The sequence below is a fragment of the Conger conger genome, chromosome 19, assembly GCF_963514075.1.
Source record: "Conger conger chromosome 19, fConCon1.1, whole genome shotgun sequence".
NCBI classification, from domain to species: Eukaryota; Metazoa; Chordata; class Actinopteri; order Anguilliformes; family Congridae; genus Conger; species Conger conger.
The window spans coordinates 5,085,371-5,099,956 of NC_083778.1; the positions used below are offsets into that span (position 1 = coordinate 5,085,371).

The following is a 14,586-nucleotide window of genomic DNA, read 5'->3' on the forward strand; positions in this document are numbered from 1 at the left end:
AAATCACTTCAGAAACTAGTGCCATTTTAGCGTGTTTATTTATTTATTTTTTGGCTCAAAATTTGAAGTCGGTTATCAGTCGCGATTCTTACATTGCCAGTTAAGAGCATTCTAATCACACATTTGTGATCGCACACCTTGAGGTCGGTGTAATACGCTAAAGCTAAAGCTTCAGCCTACACCTTTTCAGTCAATTCATTGTTATTCATTATTTCTATGTGCATTCATTCTGTAAAAATTGTTAATCAGGGCCGAAAAATGTTACTACTACGACTACTAATATTACCTTAATGGGCGCAAAACACCAGTGTTGGACACACAGCACAAACTTGGTCCTAACAGACACCGGCTCCAGGGTCATAGAAACCTAGCAACGTTAATGTTTGCCGTTTTATACATTATGCCGTTATATACATCAACGTTAAAGACAGCAGTTGGTTTGATTCGTAACCCGTTCCTCAGAACGCGTCGCTGCCCCTTCTCGCTATCCGCCCTAATACCCCTTCCCTCGTTTTTTTCTTTCCTTCTTTTTTTTTTCCAATTGGAAAAACACCAGGGAGCCGAAACAACAGGAGGAAGTCCCGGAGGTGGACGTTTGGGAGATCCTGAAGAACGCCCGCCCAGACCAGTACGAGAAGATCGCCTTCATGTACGGCATCACCGACCTCAGGGGGCTTCTGAAGAGGCTGAAGAAGACCAAGAAAGTCGAGAAGAAAAGTGAAGGTTCGGACATATGAAATAAAATACGCTCAGCTATACTTTCCGGTTTTCATTTGTTTGCAGGTCTGCCGCATTAAATAAATCTCCATGCATCTTTTCTGATTCATGTTACTTCATAGGTTGAACGATATTCATAACATAACAAAAAATGTTATGTAAACTAAAGTGTACCGACTGCTTAGATTGCTGAAAAGAAAATGGTTTTCCTAAAAGCACATAGTTTTACACATAGCTGCTATTTCTTTGAAGATCTTAATATATGCCTGCCCACCAACTGTGACTGTCTTGATCAGGCATATAACCCGGACACTGTAGATCAACAAGACCCTCTGACTTTCGGCCACCATTTTGAAATAAATCCCGACTACTGAACTTTCCCGTCCGAAGAACATCCCTCGATAAGCGGCTTCTGTGCCTTTTTCGAAAGCTTTCGCCAAGAAGCTGGAACCGGCTTACCAGGCTGACAAAGGCGGAAAGATCCGGATGGTGGTGGACCTGGCTGACCCCACGGTGGAGCTGAAGTGGTACAAGAACGGCCAGGAGATAAGGCCCTCGCCCAAGTAAGGTCCCCGCCCCTTCATGCTCTCGCCTCATTCGCTCCTCACTCACTCTGCTTCCACCCTCCAGTCTGTCACGGATGAAAAACATTTTTTGGGGGCGGTGGAGGTCCTCATTTTTGGGGTCTCCCTGTCAAAATGGTTTTCATTTATGGTTGGATGCCCATTCTTGGGAATCTGGTGTTTTTTTGGTTGAGTTTTTTTTTGTTCCATTTTGTAATGGAAAGGTCCTTCTGTGAGCAGGAAAATGGCGGTACCTCCCTTACAGGCCTTTAACCCAGCCCTGTAGTTTTTATTACATGCTATTGGGCCTCCGCGGGGAGGTTAAAGCCATCTGGGAGGTTATTGCACCTTTCCGCTTCCTGATCTCTGGTGGCCTACATTTCCCAGGATTCCATGTCCTCTCTGTTGCTCTCGTTGTTGTTGTTGTTGTTGTTGTTGTGGCTAATGGCTTTTCCAGTCTGCTCCAGGCATGATGTCACTCTGTCCCTGTGTTCTGTGTCTGTCATGCATTGCCATGACGACTCCTCTTCCTCTCTGCTATAACCTCCACCCCCCCGTCCGTGCCACATCCCTCCGTTCCGGCTCCTCTGCCAAACCCAAGTCAAAGGAAGTAAGTTCCCTCGGGCCCTCAACCCTCCTGCTGGACTGGTTCTTGCCTCCTGTGTACATGATTGCTGGTAGTTAGGGGTGGCATGTGGTCAGTTAGTTATGAAGTTACAGAGAGTGGGGCATCACCTTCTTTGTCAGTAACCCTGTTACTGGTGCTGGAGCCTAACCTCTACGCCCAGTAAGTTGGTTACTATAGCTGCACATCTGCCATCCAAAAGAGTCCCTCTGATAGATTCAGGCAATTGCTCTCAGAAACTGTGGATGCGAGTGATGGATGTGTGTGTGTGTTTGTTGGGGGGCGGGATGTTGATGGGTGCTGGATTGAGGTGGATCCAGGTGGGTTCTGGGTTGAGTTATAGTTGAAATACTGAAATAATGGTTGATGTTTGGGAATAAATTGGTTTGGGTTCCAAGGCACCTACAAGGACAGAATCTGATTAAACCTCACATCTTTAATTTCATCAGTCTAACCTCATTTCTGAGAATATTCCTCTTAACTACACTCACTAGAACTTCACCAGTCTCAGACACCTTACATATTGTACCCTATTCTTGTGTGCATAGGGTTTCCATGCTTCTGTGCTCTAGCCACTATTGTGTCGAGCAGTGTACCAAGATGCCAAGAAGTCAGACCGGGGTCAAATACATCGCTGTTTTGGATTCTGTGCTCAATTGATCTTGCCTGGTGCAATTGAGCCAACCAAGATGACCAGAAGGTGGAATTTGCACTTTTTGAGAGTCTTTCATAGGTTCCAGAAATACCTCTAATCCGTACACCCAAGCAAGCTCAGTAAAGCGTGGGAAAAGTTACCAGAACAACTGTGTATTTGACCCAGGTCTGGTCTAACTGCCTGCTGTCGAAATGTAAACTCGCTGTGAGGTTGCCGAAGCAGGGGTTTTGACTGATGGGTGCCCTCCACAGGTACATTTTTGAGCACAAGGGCACCCAAAGGATCATGATCATCAACAACTGCAACATGCAGGATGATGCTGCCTATTCAGTCTCCGCCGGAGATGAGAAGTGCTCAACGGAGCTGTTTGTGAAAGGTACAGTCTCCCATCCAATCCGAGTATGGTGTCTGTAGAAGGCACCGCCTCCCATCTAATCAGAGTTTTGGTGTCTGTAGAAGGCACCGCCTCCCATCCAGCACTGTTCCCTGTGCTGTTCACTATTGCCTCTTTGTTGTTCTGTCCTAATGAGGTCACTGTCTTTCCCCTGGCAGAGTTACCCGTGACAATAACCAAACAGTTGGCAGACGTTCACACGACAGTGAGTGAGCGAATTGAGTTGGAATGTGAGGTGTCTGAAGTCGGAGCAAAAGTGAAATGGTACATATTCCCCTTCTCTACTCATGTTCCCATCCATCTGTGTGGTTCTGGGAGTTTGGTCGCTGAGTTCCTGTCTGTGTGGCTCTGAGAGTTTAATTGCTGAGTTCCTGTCTGTGTGGTTCTAAGCATTTCATTGCTGAGTTCCTGTCTGTGTGGCTCTGAGAGTTTCATTGCTGAGTTCCTGTCTGTGTGGTTCTGAGCATTTCATTGCTGAGTTCCTGTCTGTGTGGTTCTGGAAGTTTGGTCGCTGAGTTCCTGTCAGTGTGGTTCTACAGTGGCCCTTGTTTCTTCCTGTAGGATGAAGAATGGTGTGGAAGTTCCCACCGGAGTGCGGTCACGGTATCGCGTAAAGAGCGATGGGGCCAAGCACTGGCTGATCATCGAGGACGCCACAAAGGACGACACAGGAACGTACTCCATCATGGCCTCTGGGGGAACTTCCGAGGCCCGTATTCAGGTTGACCGTAAGTTCCTTTGATCTCTCTCTGTGACGGTGCAGATCCACATGCAGTCAGAGCTGTGATGGGCTGACCTCTCTCTCTCTCTCTCTCTCTCTCTCTCTCTGGGCTGATTCCAATCTCCTATTTCTCCCTTCTTATTTCTTACTCTTTCTCCTGACCCAGAAATCGATTGAGGTCCGCCATCTTTAAGGGCATTCCAACCCGTTAAATGTTCCTTCTGTGTCTGAAGGCGCAAAGACATTCCATTTGCTTGATTTTTCTCAATTTCTCCCCCTTCATTTGTTCTTCTTGCCACTTTTCCTAGCCTCTCCCGATGGGTGGAGCTAGGAGGAAAAAATTTTAATGGAAAGAGAAAGAAAAGCGATGAGAAAATTAAGCGAGTGGAATGAGCCCTCCGTCTCCCCCACTCTGTGCCGTCCTCAGTCCAGCCCCTGAAGATTCACCAGGACCTCACTGACGTGACGGTTCGTCTGGGGCAACCCCTGAAGCTGCACTGCGAGATCTCCCCGGGAAACGTCCCCGGCCGCTGGTACCGGAACGGCCAGCTGCTCCAAGCCCACGACCGCTTGAACATCCAGCACAGGGCCAGGTGGGTCGTCCAGCCAAGAGCCGCAGAGTTCCTCAGCCAATCCGGTGTCATCACCGCGTAACGAAACCGCTTCCCTTCCCCTCCCCCCCCCCCCCCGCCGTCTTGCTGCCACAGGAACCACAGGCTAGAGATTGAAGCCACCACCGTCCACGACGCTGGGGACTACACTTTCGTTCTGGAGGGCTATAACGAAGGCCTCTCCTGCAAAGTCCATGTCATAGGTACAGCGCCGACATCCGCAGCACAGACACGACAGTACTGATCCAGAACAGAGACGACAGTACTGATCCAGAACAGAAGCGCCGACATCCGCAGCACAGACACGACAGTACTGATCCAGAACAGACACGACAGTTCTGATCCAGAACAGAGACGACAGTACTGATCCAGAACAGAAATGACCCAGGAAGCCAAAGCTGGGATGGAGATGTGCAGAGGGGTGGCAATGCAGGTTGAGAGACATTTTGACAAAAATATTGTTTTTCTATTAATTGGTTGCTAAATAAAAAACCAAAATATTACCAATGGAGTGAGAGAGTTTGACTAATTTCAAGATTTGCCAATGGGGTAAGAAAATGTAACTTGTCAAGCGAAATGTAGCTTAAAGATATTATAGGTAATTTCGGACTTCCAACGGTCAAGAGAGGAATAGTACCAACAAACACCTTCAAACCACAACAAGGTTTATCCCTCCCCCTTCTCTGTAAATGCGCTGACATTGAAACACCATTGCATAGTACTTACTGGCAATTAGAACCAATTTTCAACCAATGAACTTGAATTATTGTACCGTTAGACAATGTTGGTACAGAGTGTCGTCACCTGTATATTTTGAAACCTGAATTTAAGGGCTATAAACACAGGCAGAGGGTGAGTCAACATGTCAGTGAGCCTTTTTCAATGATAAGAAGGGATTTACAATAGTCTTGTAACAACATTTTAAACAAAAATGACCTATTATTCCTTTAAAACAAGGTAATATTTTTCATTACAAGACCAAAACACTTGTTAAAATGTGTAGATTTTTAAAAATATACTTTTTTTGCAGCGAGCGGACTAGGCTATTATAGCCAAGGTTTTACCCAGATACAGGGAACAGGGACGAACATTTTATCTTGTGGTCCTGCTCCTCCAGATCCTCCAAAGGTGCACCTCGACGGCCTGAACTTACCCGACAACACCGTCACCATCGTGGCGGGAAACAAACTTCGCGTGGAGGTCCCCATCTCCGGAGAGCCGGCCCCCAGGGTGGTGTGGATGAAGGGGGAGAGGGTGAGACTGGACGTGTGTGGGGGGTAGCGAGCGAGCGGCTCTGTGTAGGACAGTGGTTCTCAAACACGGTCCCGGGGGATCCTGGCGTACGCTGGTTTTGGTTTCCGACCAGAAATGGCTGTTCATTTCTCTTTACCCGTCCAGTCCCAAGCCCGATATTAAGCGGCTCCGTCCAAATCACAAGTGGTTCTGGCTTTGGTTGAGAAAATCAAGAAAGTTTAAAATATAATAGGGGCTCAAAACCAATGTATAGCAGCCATTTTGATTGGTTGAAAAGGTATAAGGTTGAGAGTGCCATAGGGGACTCTTGGGACTGAAAGGCTGAATTACATTATTTTCATGTTTTGAGGGATTATTTACCCTCTTTTGGGGTAAATTACAAAAATTACTAAAAACTAGCTATGCATACCATGAAGATTAAAAGTGTCATGTTCAACTTGTGCTTATCCTGTTATTCTACTAAATATTTAAATATTTAACTGATGAAATAAAGACTAGGTTAATCAATAGGCACCTAATTGGTCAAACTGTGGAAAAACCCTTTGGAACAAGAGATGTATTGCATACATAGGCCAGCATACATTTTGCGTGTTTTGGTAGTTATGGATTTGATGCTTTTAACTTGTGGAAGAACCTATGTGCTTGTAAATCGCTTTGGATTAAAAGCGTCTGCCAAATGACTAAAATGTAAATGCATCCCCCAGGACAGGGTTTGAGAGCCACTGGCCTTGCACAATAGCGATAGAGGAAGAGCATGCCAGAGGAGATTTCTGCTGCAAGCCTTAGCTGTAAGTGTGTCGGCCTCGTTCGAAGGTGATCTTGGACACCGGTAGCCGGGTGCGTGCCGAGACGTTTTCAGACTGCACCAGCCTCACCATCGACGTGACGGAGCGAGAGGACACTGGGAACTACAACATCGTCCTGCAGAACGAGGCGGGAGAGGACAAGGCCACCGTCAAAGTCAAGGTCGTGGGTACGAGTCAGTGCTGATGTCAGGGCTGTGTAATCGAGTCTCAGTGCTGATACCAGGGTTGTGTAATCGAGTCTCAGTGCTGATATCAGGGTTGTGTAATAGTCTCAGTGCTGATATCAGGGTTGTGTAATCGAGTCTCAGTGCTGATATCAGGGTTGTGTAATAGTCTCAGTGCTGATATCAGGGTTGTGTAATCGAGTCTCAGTGCTGATATCAGGGTTGTGTAATAGTCTCAGTGCTGATATCAGGGTTGTGTAATCGAGTCTCAGTGCTGATATCAGGGTTGTTTAATCGAGTCTCAGTGCTGATATCAGGGTAGTGTAATCGAGTCTCAGTGAAGATATCAGGGTAATGTAATCGAGTCTCAGTGCTGATATCAGGGTAGTGAAAATTCTCCACAATGATATTGGAGTGATGCAAGAAGACTCAGCACTGAAATAAAGTTGTGCATTAGGGTGCAGAAATGTTCTCCTCACTTTCAGACATCCCCGACCCTCCTGAGCCTCCACTGATATCTGAGATTGGAGGGGACTGGTGTTCTATGACCTGGGAACCACCCCACTACGATGGAGGCTCACCTATCTTGGGTACATTGTGTGCTTGCCATATAACTGGTTAATTGCTTGTATTTTTGTGTTTGTTATAAATGCAACTGTGTGCGTAATATAAATTAATGTGTGTGTGTGTGTTTGCGTGTGTGTGTATGTTTGCGTGTGTGTGTGTTTGCGTGCCTGTTCACTGCAGGGTACTTCATTGAGAGGAAGAAGAAGCAGAGCTCCCGGTGGATGAGGCTGAACTTTGACCTTTGCAAGGAGACCACCTTCGAGCCCAAGAAGATGATTGAGGGGGTTCCCTACGAGGTTCGAGTGTTCGCTGTGAACGCCATCGGCCCGTCCCGGGCCAGCGAACCCTCCAAATCGTTTATACCCCTGGGTAAGGACCGACTGCCCTCAATAAGGGCGATTCCATGGCGATTGTGTACGAACGCCTCCTAAACTTTGCCTGTCCCCCATTTGCCCCTCAGCGGTGACCAGCGAGCCCACCATGCTGGTGGTGGATGACGTCACCGATGACACAGTGACGGTGAAATGGCGGCCCCCAGACACCATCGGCGCTGCCGGGCTGGACGGCTACACCGTGGAGTACTGCGTGGAAGGAAGTAAGGAGACCGCCATGGCAACGTCGATCCGATTGGCCAGGCCATTGTTTCTCAACAGCGCATTAGCGATCATTGTGCAGGTTTGCTAATGCTTTATTTTACAGCCTGTTAATTACATAGTACTTACTGGGTAAGTATGCCACTATTTGTGTAATTAATTGGGAAGTACTTTAATTTCAGTGATAAGTACTGTGAAACAAAGTACTTATCTAAGTTCTATACAAGTATGTTTTACTGCCTGTTTTATAGTATTTAACGCTGAAATTAAAATGGCAACCTCATAAGCGTTGCTGCAGGTTTTCACTGGAAACACTTCTCACAAATCGGCCGAGTTTTGTTTTCCGATCATGCTTTCACAAATCCTGCGAAGGCCTTTGCGTTGAGTGAGACAGAGGGGATTGTGAGTAAATGATCCTCGGTGTGATCTCGGCCCCCCCCGCAGCGGACGAATGGATTATGTCTACCAAGGAGATGATCGACAAAACAAAGCACACCATCACAGGGTTGACCCCGGGGAGCAGGATCAAAGTGAGAGTGAAGGCCATCAACGCCGCCGGGTCCAGCGAACCCAGGACCCTTCAGCATCACGTCCTGGTCAAAGAGGTTGTAGGTGAGATCCCGCCCCACCCTGCCAACACCTTGCAAGTACACAAATGTAAATGGTAAATGTTTGGCATTTATATAGCGCCTTTATCCAAAGCGCTGTACAATTGATGCTTCTCATTCACCCATTCACACACACACTCGCACACCGACGGCGATTGGCTGCCATGCAAGGCACCGACCAGCTCGTCAGGAGCATTTGGGGGTTAGGTGTCTTGCTCAGGGACACTTTGACACAGCCCGGGCGGGGGATCGAACCGGCAGCCCTCCGACTGCCAGACGACTGCTCTTACTGCCTGAGCCATGTCGCCCCATGTGCAAGAATGAACCGATAGGTGTCTCACACGCAACATACTCGCTCCCGAGCAGCTGTTGAAACACGTTGTGATCGTTTTGTTGACCTTTGACCTTTGACCTTTTACCGCAGAGGCTCCCAAGATCCGTCTGCCGAGGCATCTGAAGCAGACGTACACTCGCAAGGTCGGAGAGGTTGTGAATCTCGTCGTACCCTTCCAGGTAAGGTGACGTCGTGGGCTTGAGCTTTTATTGTGGAAAAAATGCCCGTGTCTCGTTTCACCTCTTCCTGCATGGGTGCGGGTGGCAGTAAAATTGAGCGGGGCTAGGCTAAATTTTGATCCCGAAGCGCTAATGTACTGCGAGAGAGCCGGAGCCGTTGCCTTTTGACCGTGCTACTGAGGTCGTTGCGTGATTCGTTGCTGGTTGCTAGGGGAAACCACGGCCTAAAGTCAGCTGGCTGAAGGATGGGAAGGAAGTGGATCCCACACAGGTGAACATCCGCAACACGGACTGCGACAGCATCATCTTCATCCGTAAGGCCGAGAGGAAGCACTCCGGGAAATATGAGATGACTGTGAAGGTGGAGAACTATGTGGACACCGCCATCTTGGACATACAGATTGTGGGTGAGTCCATCTTGGACATACAGATTGTGGGTGAGCCCATTTTGGACATAGAGATTGTGGGTGAGTCCATCTTGGACATAGAGATTGTGGGTGAGTCCATTTTGGACATAGAGATTGTGGGTGAGTCCATTTTGGACATACAGATTGTGGGTGAGTCCATTTTGGACATAGAGATTGTGGGTGAGTCAATTTTGGACATACAGATTGTGGGTGAGTCAATTTTGGACATACAGATTGTGGGTGAGTCCATTTTGGACATACAGATTGTGGGTGAGCCCATTTTGGACATACAGATTGTGGGTGAGTCCATTTTGGACATACAGATTGTGGGTGAGCCCATTTTGGACATACAGATTGTGGGTGAGTCTGTCTAAAGGCTGATTTATGCTTCACTGACTAGTCTGCTTGCGACAAGTCTGCGGCCAGGAAAGTCTAGCCGACACTAGGCGACAGGTGCCCTGTACATGACGGTTTTTGGGACGGTACCAGGCGCTCCTCAGAAGTGTTGCTTGGCGTGATTGGTTGCCTGAAACAAAGACAGAAGGTTGCCATGGCGGGGATACTAGTTCATGAGGCGACTTGTTTTTATGAATGAAGACTTTTTGTTTATGTAGCTAGCTAGCAAAATGGACGGGTTTGCAGAGAAGCTGGTTTCTGTAGTAACAATGTGCACTGCCGCTATAAACTATAAATGCGAAACGTAGTCGGACTCAGTTTTGTCTGAAGACACTTTTGCAGCATGACACTTTCTCACCGAAGCATAAATCAGACTAGAGATGCAGATCATGGGTGTCAGACAGCCAGCACTGTGAACTGAGCAAATAATTCTGTAAGACACAAAGGACAATTTGTTGTTTTGAAATTTTAAACCAGATTTAATTGTAAATTTTAATTGTGCACAACCCCCCCCCCCCCTCACCCATACAGACCTCCCTGGACCCCCGAGCACTGTGAAGATTGAGGACGTGTGGGGGGAGAACGTATTACTGGAATGGACCCCTCCAAAAGACAATGGCAATGCTGCAATAACAGGATACACCATCCAGAAGGCTGACAAGAAGACTATGGTGTGTGTGTATGTGTGTGTATGTGTGTGTATGTGTGTGTATGTGTGTATGTGTGTATGTGCTCAGTGTTGTCTCTCTGTGTAACAGGAGTGATGTGTGTCTCTCTGTGTTACAGGAGTGGTTTACGTATTTGGAGCACTACCACCGCACCTGCATCACGGTCACAGACCTGGTGGTGGGGAACGAGTACTTCTTCCGCGTGTTTTCCGAGAACATGTGCGGCTTGAGCGAGAGCGCCACGCCAACCAAGAACAGTGCCCTCATCCTCAAAGAGGGTAGGCCCGACCCCGGAGGTTGTGGGTTCGAATCCCGGGCCAGCCAGTCTGCATGTTCTTCTCATCTTGCTGTGGGTTTACTCCGGGTACTCAGGTTATCTCCCACGCTCAAAGACATGCATGTCAGGTTAGGTGTAGCCACAGACAAATTAGAAAAATGCAGAGGACAAATTACTCCACGGGTAATGAAGTACAGTGAAGTACATCTTATTTTATCTTGGCTGGGACACATAAGGTCGGTGGTTCTAATCCCGGTGTAGCCACCATAAGATCCGCACAGCCGTGGGGCCCTTGAGCAAGGCCCTTAACCCTGCATTGCTCCAGGGGAGGATTGTCTCCTGCTTGGTGTAATCAACCGTACGTCGCTCTGGATAAGAGCGTCTGCCAAACGCCAATAACGTATTGTGCCGTAATGTCCCTTCCCTCTCTTGCAGGGCTCAATCTGAAGATTCCGGAATACAGGGATCACGATTTCAACGAGGCGCCGCATTTCACCCAGCCCCTGGTCAACACCTTCGCCGTGGCCGGATACAACGCCACGCTCAACTGCAGCGTCCGCGCCAACCCGAGGGTACGGTACCGCGGCCGAATTCTCTTAAACTGGACAGCGAGAAACACGTCCGGCCAGTTTCACAGACGTACTACAGAGGAATTGCACTCGTTTTTACAGCCTGGCTCCTCCTTCTGCGTAATTGTAAAAACGTCCGTTCTGGGGTGGGTAGAGAGGGTGTGTCCATCTTATATGCAATTTGTGGGCGTCAACAATTTGGCAACTGGATAGCTGATCGACATCTGTATGTGACAAAGAGGTAGCCTGGGAAGGGTACGGAGACGTCACAATTCGGGGTGGGACCAGAGTGCACTGCAGATCGCATTTTTCCAAAATGATATTATTTCGTATTTCGTGTTGAAATAATGGCATGGATTAAAATGTTTTACTGTAACGTAGGCACAAAAAAAAAAAGAAAAAAGCTTCATCTAGACACGGATGTCAAACTCCAGTCCTGGAGGGCCACAGTGTCTGCAGTGGTTCATTGATTGGCTAAAGAATCCACACGCCTTGTTCTCGAGGCCTTAATTGACAGCTGATTGAAAGGAAACCACAAAAACCCGCAGACTGCGGCCCCCTGGGAATTCAGTTTGACACCCCTGCTTTTGAAATCAATTCAAAATTGAATATAGTCTAGGACTAGGCTTTGCCTGTAAAACTGGCCTTGTAAACCTTCAACACAACCTTTTCACCTCATGCTTTATAAGGCAGGCAAACCCAGGAAAGGATTTGTCCAGGCCTGTACACAAGTAGATGTACTGACAGTGAGGTCCATAAGTATTCGGACAGCGACACGAATTTAAAAGTACAATGGGTAAGGTATAGTTTTCTGTTAAAACATTGTTTCAAGACCATTGTAAATCCCTTCCTATCATTGAAAAAGGCTCACTGACATGAGGTTGACTCAACCTCTGCCTATGTTTATAGTCCTTAAATGCCTCTCTTCTCCATTAGAAGTCTGAAATTACCTATTGTACCTTTTAAAAAGGGTGCCATTCCGACGTGGTTCACTCAGTACCATGTCGATAGCCTCACTTTAATTTGAGGGTATCGGCTTTGATGTGAGGACTTTGATTTGAGGCCATTTGCCTCCATATGGAGTAAACCTTGAAGGAATTACAGCCCAGTCCAAATAGCTCACTGTATGCTCTTGCATTGTTCTCTTCCTGGGTCTCTGAGGGTCCACTAAACAAATGTAATTTAATGTGATGTCAGAGAAAGTCCCTCTTAGCCCTTTCAGTCCCAAGCCCAATATGAAATGGCTCCACACAAATCACAAGGGGTTTTGGCTTCGGTTGAGAAAGGTGAGAGAATTTAGTTGGGGCTCAGAACAGTAGTACAGCAGTCCTTTTGATTGGTTGAAAAGGTGTAAGGTGGAGAGTGCTGTATGGCACTTTTGGGATTCTACGGAAGTTACACTTGAGTGAAGTACGGACCGAAAGGCATAAAACTGCCCTGTGTAACGCCCCCCCTGTGTAATGGCCCCGGTGTGTGTAATGGCCCCCCTGTGTAATGGCCCCTGTGTGTGTAATGGCCCCCCTGTTTAATGGCCCCAGTGTGTAATGGTCCCCGTGTCTGTAATGGCCCACCTGTGTAATGGCCCCCGTGTGTGTAATGGCCCCCGTGCGTGTAATGGCCCCCGTGCATGTAATGGCCCCCGTGCGTGTAATGGCCCCAGTGCGTGTAATGGCCCCAGTGTGTGTAATGGCCCCAGTGCGTGTAATGGCCCTGTGTGTGTAATGGCCCTGTGTGTGCGTAATGGCCCCAGTGCGTGTAATGGCCACAGTGCGTGTAATGGCCCCCCATATGTGTAATGGCCCGTGTGTGTAATGGCCCCCCTGTGTAATGGCCCCTGTGTGTGTAATGGCCCCCCTGTGTGTGTAATGGCCCCCGTGCGTGTAATGGCCCCCCGTGTGTGTAATGGCCCCCGTGTGTGTAATGGCCCCAGTGTGTGTAATGGCCCCCGTGTGTGTAATGGCCCCCCGTATGTGTAATGCCCCCCGTATGTGTAATGGCCCCCCTGTGTAATGGCCGCCGTGTGTCCTCCTGGCCGGCAGCCCAAGGTGATGTGGATGAAGAACAAGGTGATCATCATGGACGACCCGCGGTACCGCATGTTCAGCAACCAGGGCGTGTGCTCGCTGGAGATCCGCAAGCCCAACCCCTTCGACGGCGGGACCTACTGCTGCAGGGCCACCAACGACCTGGGCGAGGCGCAGGTGGAGTGCAAGCTGGAGGTCAAAGGTCAGTGTCGGAGGCTGGCGGGGGCTCGAGCTACCGGCCTTGTTTCCGGAGGGTTCTCCCGGAGCTCCACGGTCCAGCCAGCGTCGCCAAGCCTGCCCCTCTGAAAGTCCCCAAAACCACCCCCAAAAGTCTCATTTTAACAAAAGGTCGCGGAAATATTAAAGTACAACCTGGGGGAAGTGTTACACGTGAATAAATAAATAAATAAATATAAAAAGAAAAGTAGGCTGATTTGGAGACAAATTCCTCTAATTCGGCCGCTCCTAAATGAGACGCTGTGGGAGAATCTAAGACCGCCGTGTTCCAGCTTCATAGCGGCGGTCCCGTGGAGTCGGACATGCACGCTCTGAAATACTGTGTTGGTGTTAGCGTCTTTCCCCACACCTCCAGGACTCAGTTGGAAAAATATAATTTCTTACTGTATTATATATTTTTTTTTAAGTGAGCAAAACAAAGAGGGGAAAAAAAGGAACTAGTCAGCGTTGAACCCTGGTCTTCTGCTTGAGAGACAATCCAACTGAAATAGGTCCATTGGAGCAACTCTCAGTTTAGAGGGCAGAATGCTTTGGTAGTAACATCAAGCAAAACATGGCTGTCTGGCCCCAGGGTGCTGTTGAGGGCCAAAAACAAACTGTGGGCCAACTGTGGGTCGAAGTAGGAGCTGTGATTTAGGATAAGTTGTCCGGATAAGGTCGACCGCCTAAACTTCTCCATTAGCATCGATATCATTTGTGTGGTTTACTTTGGCTTAACTACAATCATGTCGCTGGTTATTGGGCTTCATGCAAGAACAGTGGACAGATTTGTTCTTAAATCTCTTGTACGATATGTGAGTTAAGAGAACTTGGCACATTGACCAATTCTCTTTTATTTAGAATTTTTTTATTGGCAGGAACAACATTTATTGAGTGGTCCTGACCTGTCATATGAGTCATGTAAGCAACACATTTATTTTCCTATGGACAGCCTTGCAGTGCATGCCAGCTCGCCTGGCACACACAACTCAGATCAAACTAGGCATTGCAGATCAAATATGAAACAACATTCCACAACTGCATCGCTTATTTCTCACCTCAATTGTTTTCAGAAATGTATTTTAGTGGACTGTTTTGGAGAAATAATTGAAAGTTTATCAACGGTCACCATATTAGTATGTTTTGTCAAAAAGCAATGAACTGCAGTCTACCCAATCAGGTTACATGTCCCTTGTTCTTCTTAATCCCATCCCCACCTACAGTTCCATATATACTGC

At 47.9% G+C, this 14,586-nt stretch overlaps 1 protein-coding gene across 2 annotated transcripts in view; it reads left to right on the forward strand.

Moving 5' to 3' along the window:
• The window catches only part of LOC133118919 (myosin-binding protein C, slow-type-like), a 55,296-nt gene that overhangs the window by 35,945 nt on the left and 4,765 nt on the right, over positions 1-14,586 (forward strand). For both annotated transcript variants that reach the window (XM_061229220.1, XM_061229221.1), the window contains exons 11-30: positions 557-723; positions 1,148-1,280; positions 1,882-1,890; positions 2,812-2,936; positions 3,113-3,218; positions 3,516-3,682; positions 4,103-4,268; positions 4,383-4,489; positions 5,404-5,540; positions 6,354-6,513; positions 6,996-7,100; positions 7,258-7,446; positions 7,538-7,672; positions 8,115-8,282; positions 8,703-8,791; positions 9,003-9,198; positions 10,126-10,265; positions 10,381-10,540; positions 10,975-11,111; positions 13,148-13,334. In XM_061229220.1, coding sequence (XP_061085204.1) covers positions 557-723; positions 1,148-1,280; positions 1,882-1,890; positions 2,812-2,936; positions 3,113-3,218; positions 3,516-3,682; positions 4,103-4,268; positions 4,383-4,489; positions 5,404-5,540; positions 6,354-6,513; positions 6,996-7,100; positions 7,258-7,446; positions 7,538-7,672; positions 8,115-8,282; positions 8,703-8,791; positions 9,003-9,198; positions 10,126-10,265; positions 10,381-10,540; positions 10,975-11,111; positions 13,148-13,334 — 2,783 coding nt within the window. The remainder of the gene's footprint in view (positions 1-556; positions 724-1,147; positions 1,281-1,881; positions 1,891-2,811; positions 2,937-3,112; positions 3,219-3,515; positions 3,683-4,102; positions 4,269-4,382; positions 4,490-5,403; positions 5,541-6,353; positions 6,514-6,995; positions 7,101-7,257; positions 7,447-7,537; positions 7,673-8,114; positions 8,283-8,702; positions 8,792-9,002; positions 9,199-10,125; positions 10,266-10,380; positions 10,541-10,974; positions 11,112-13,147; positions 13,335-14,586) is intronic.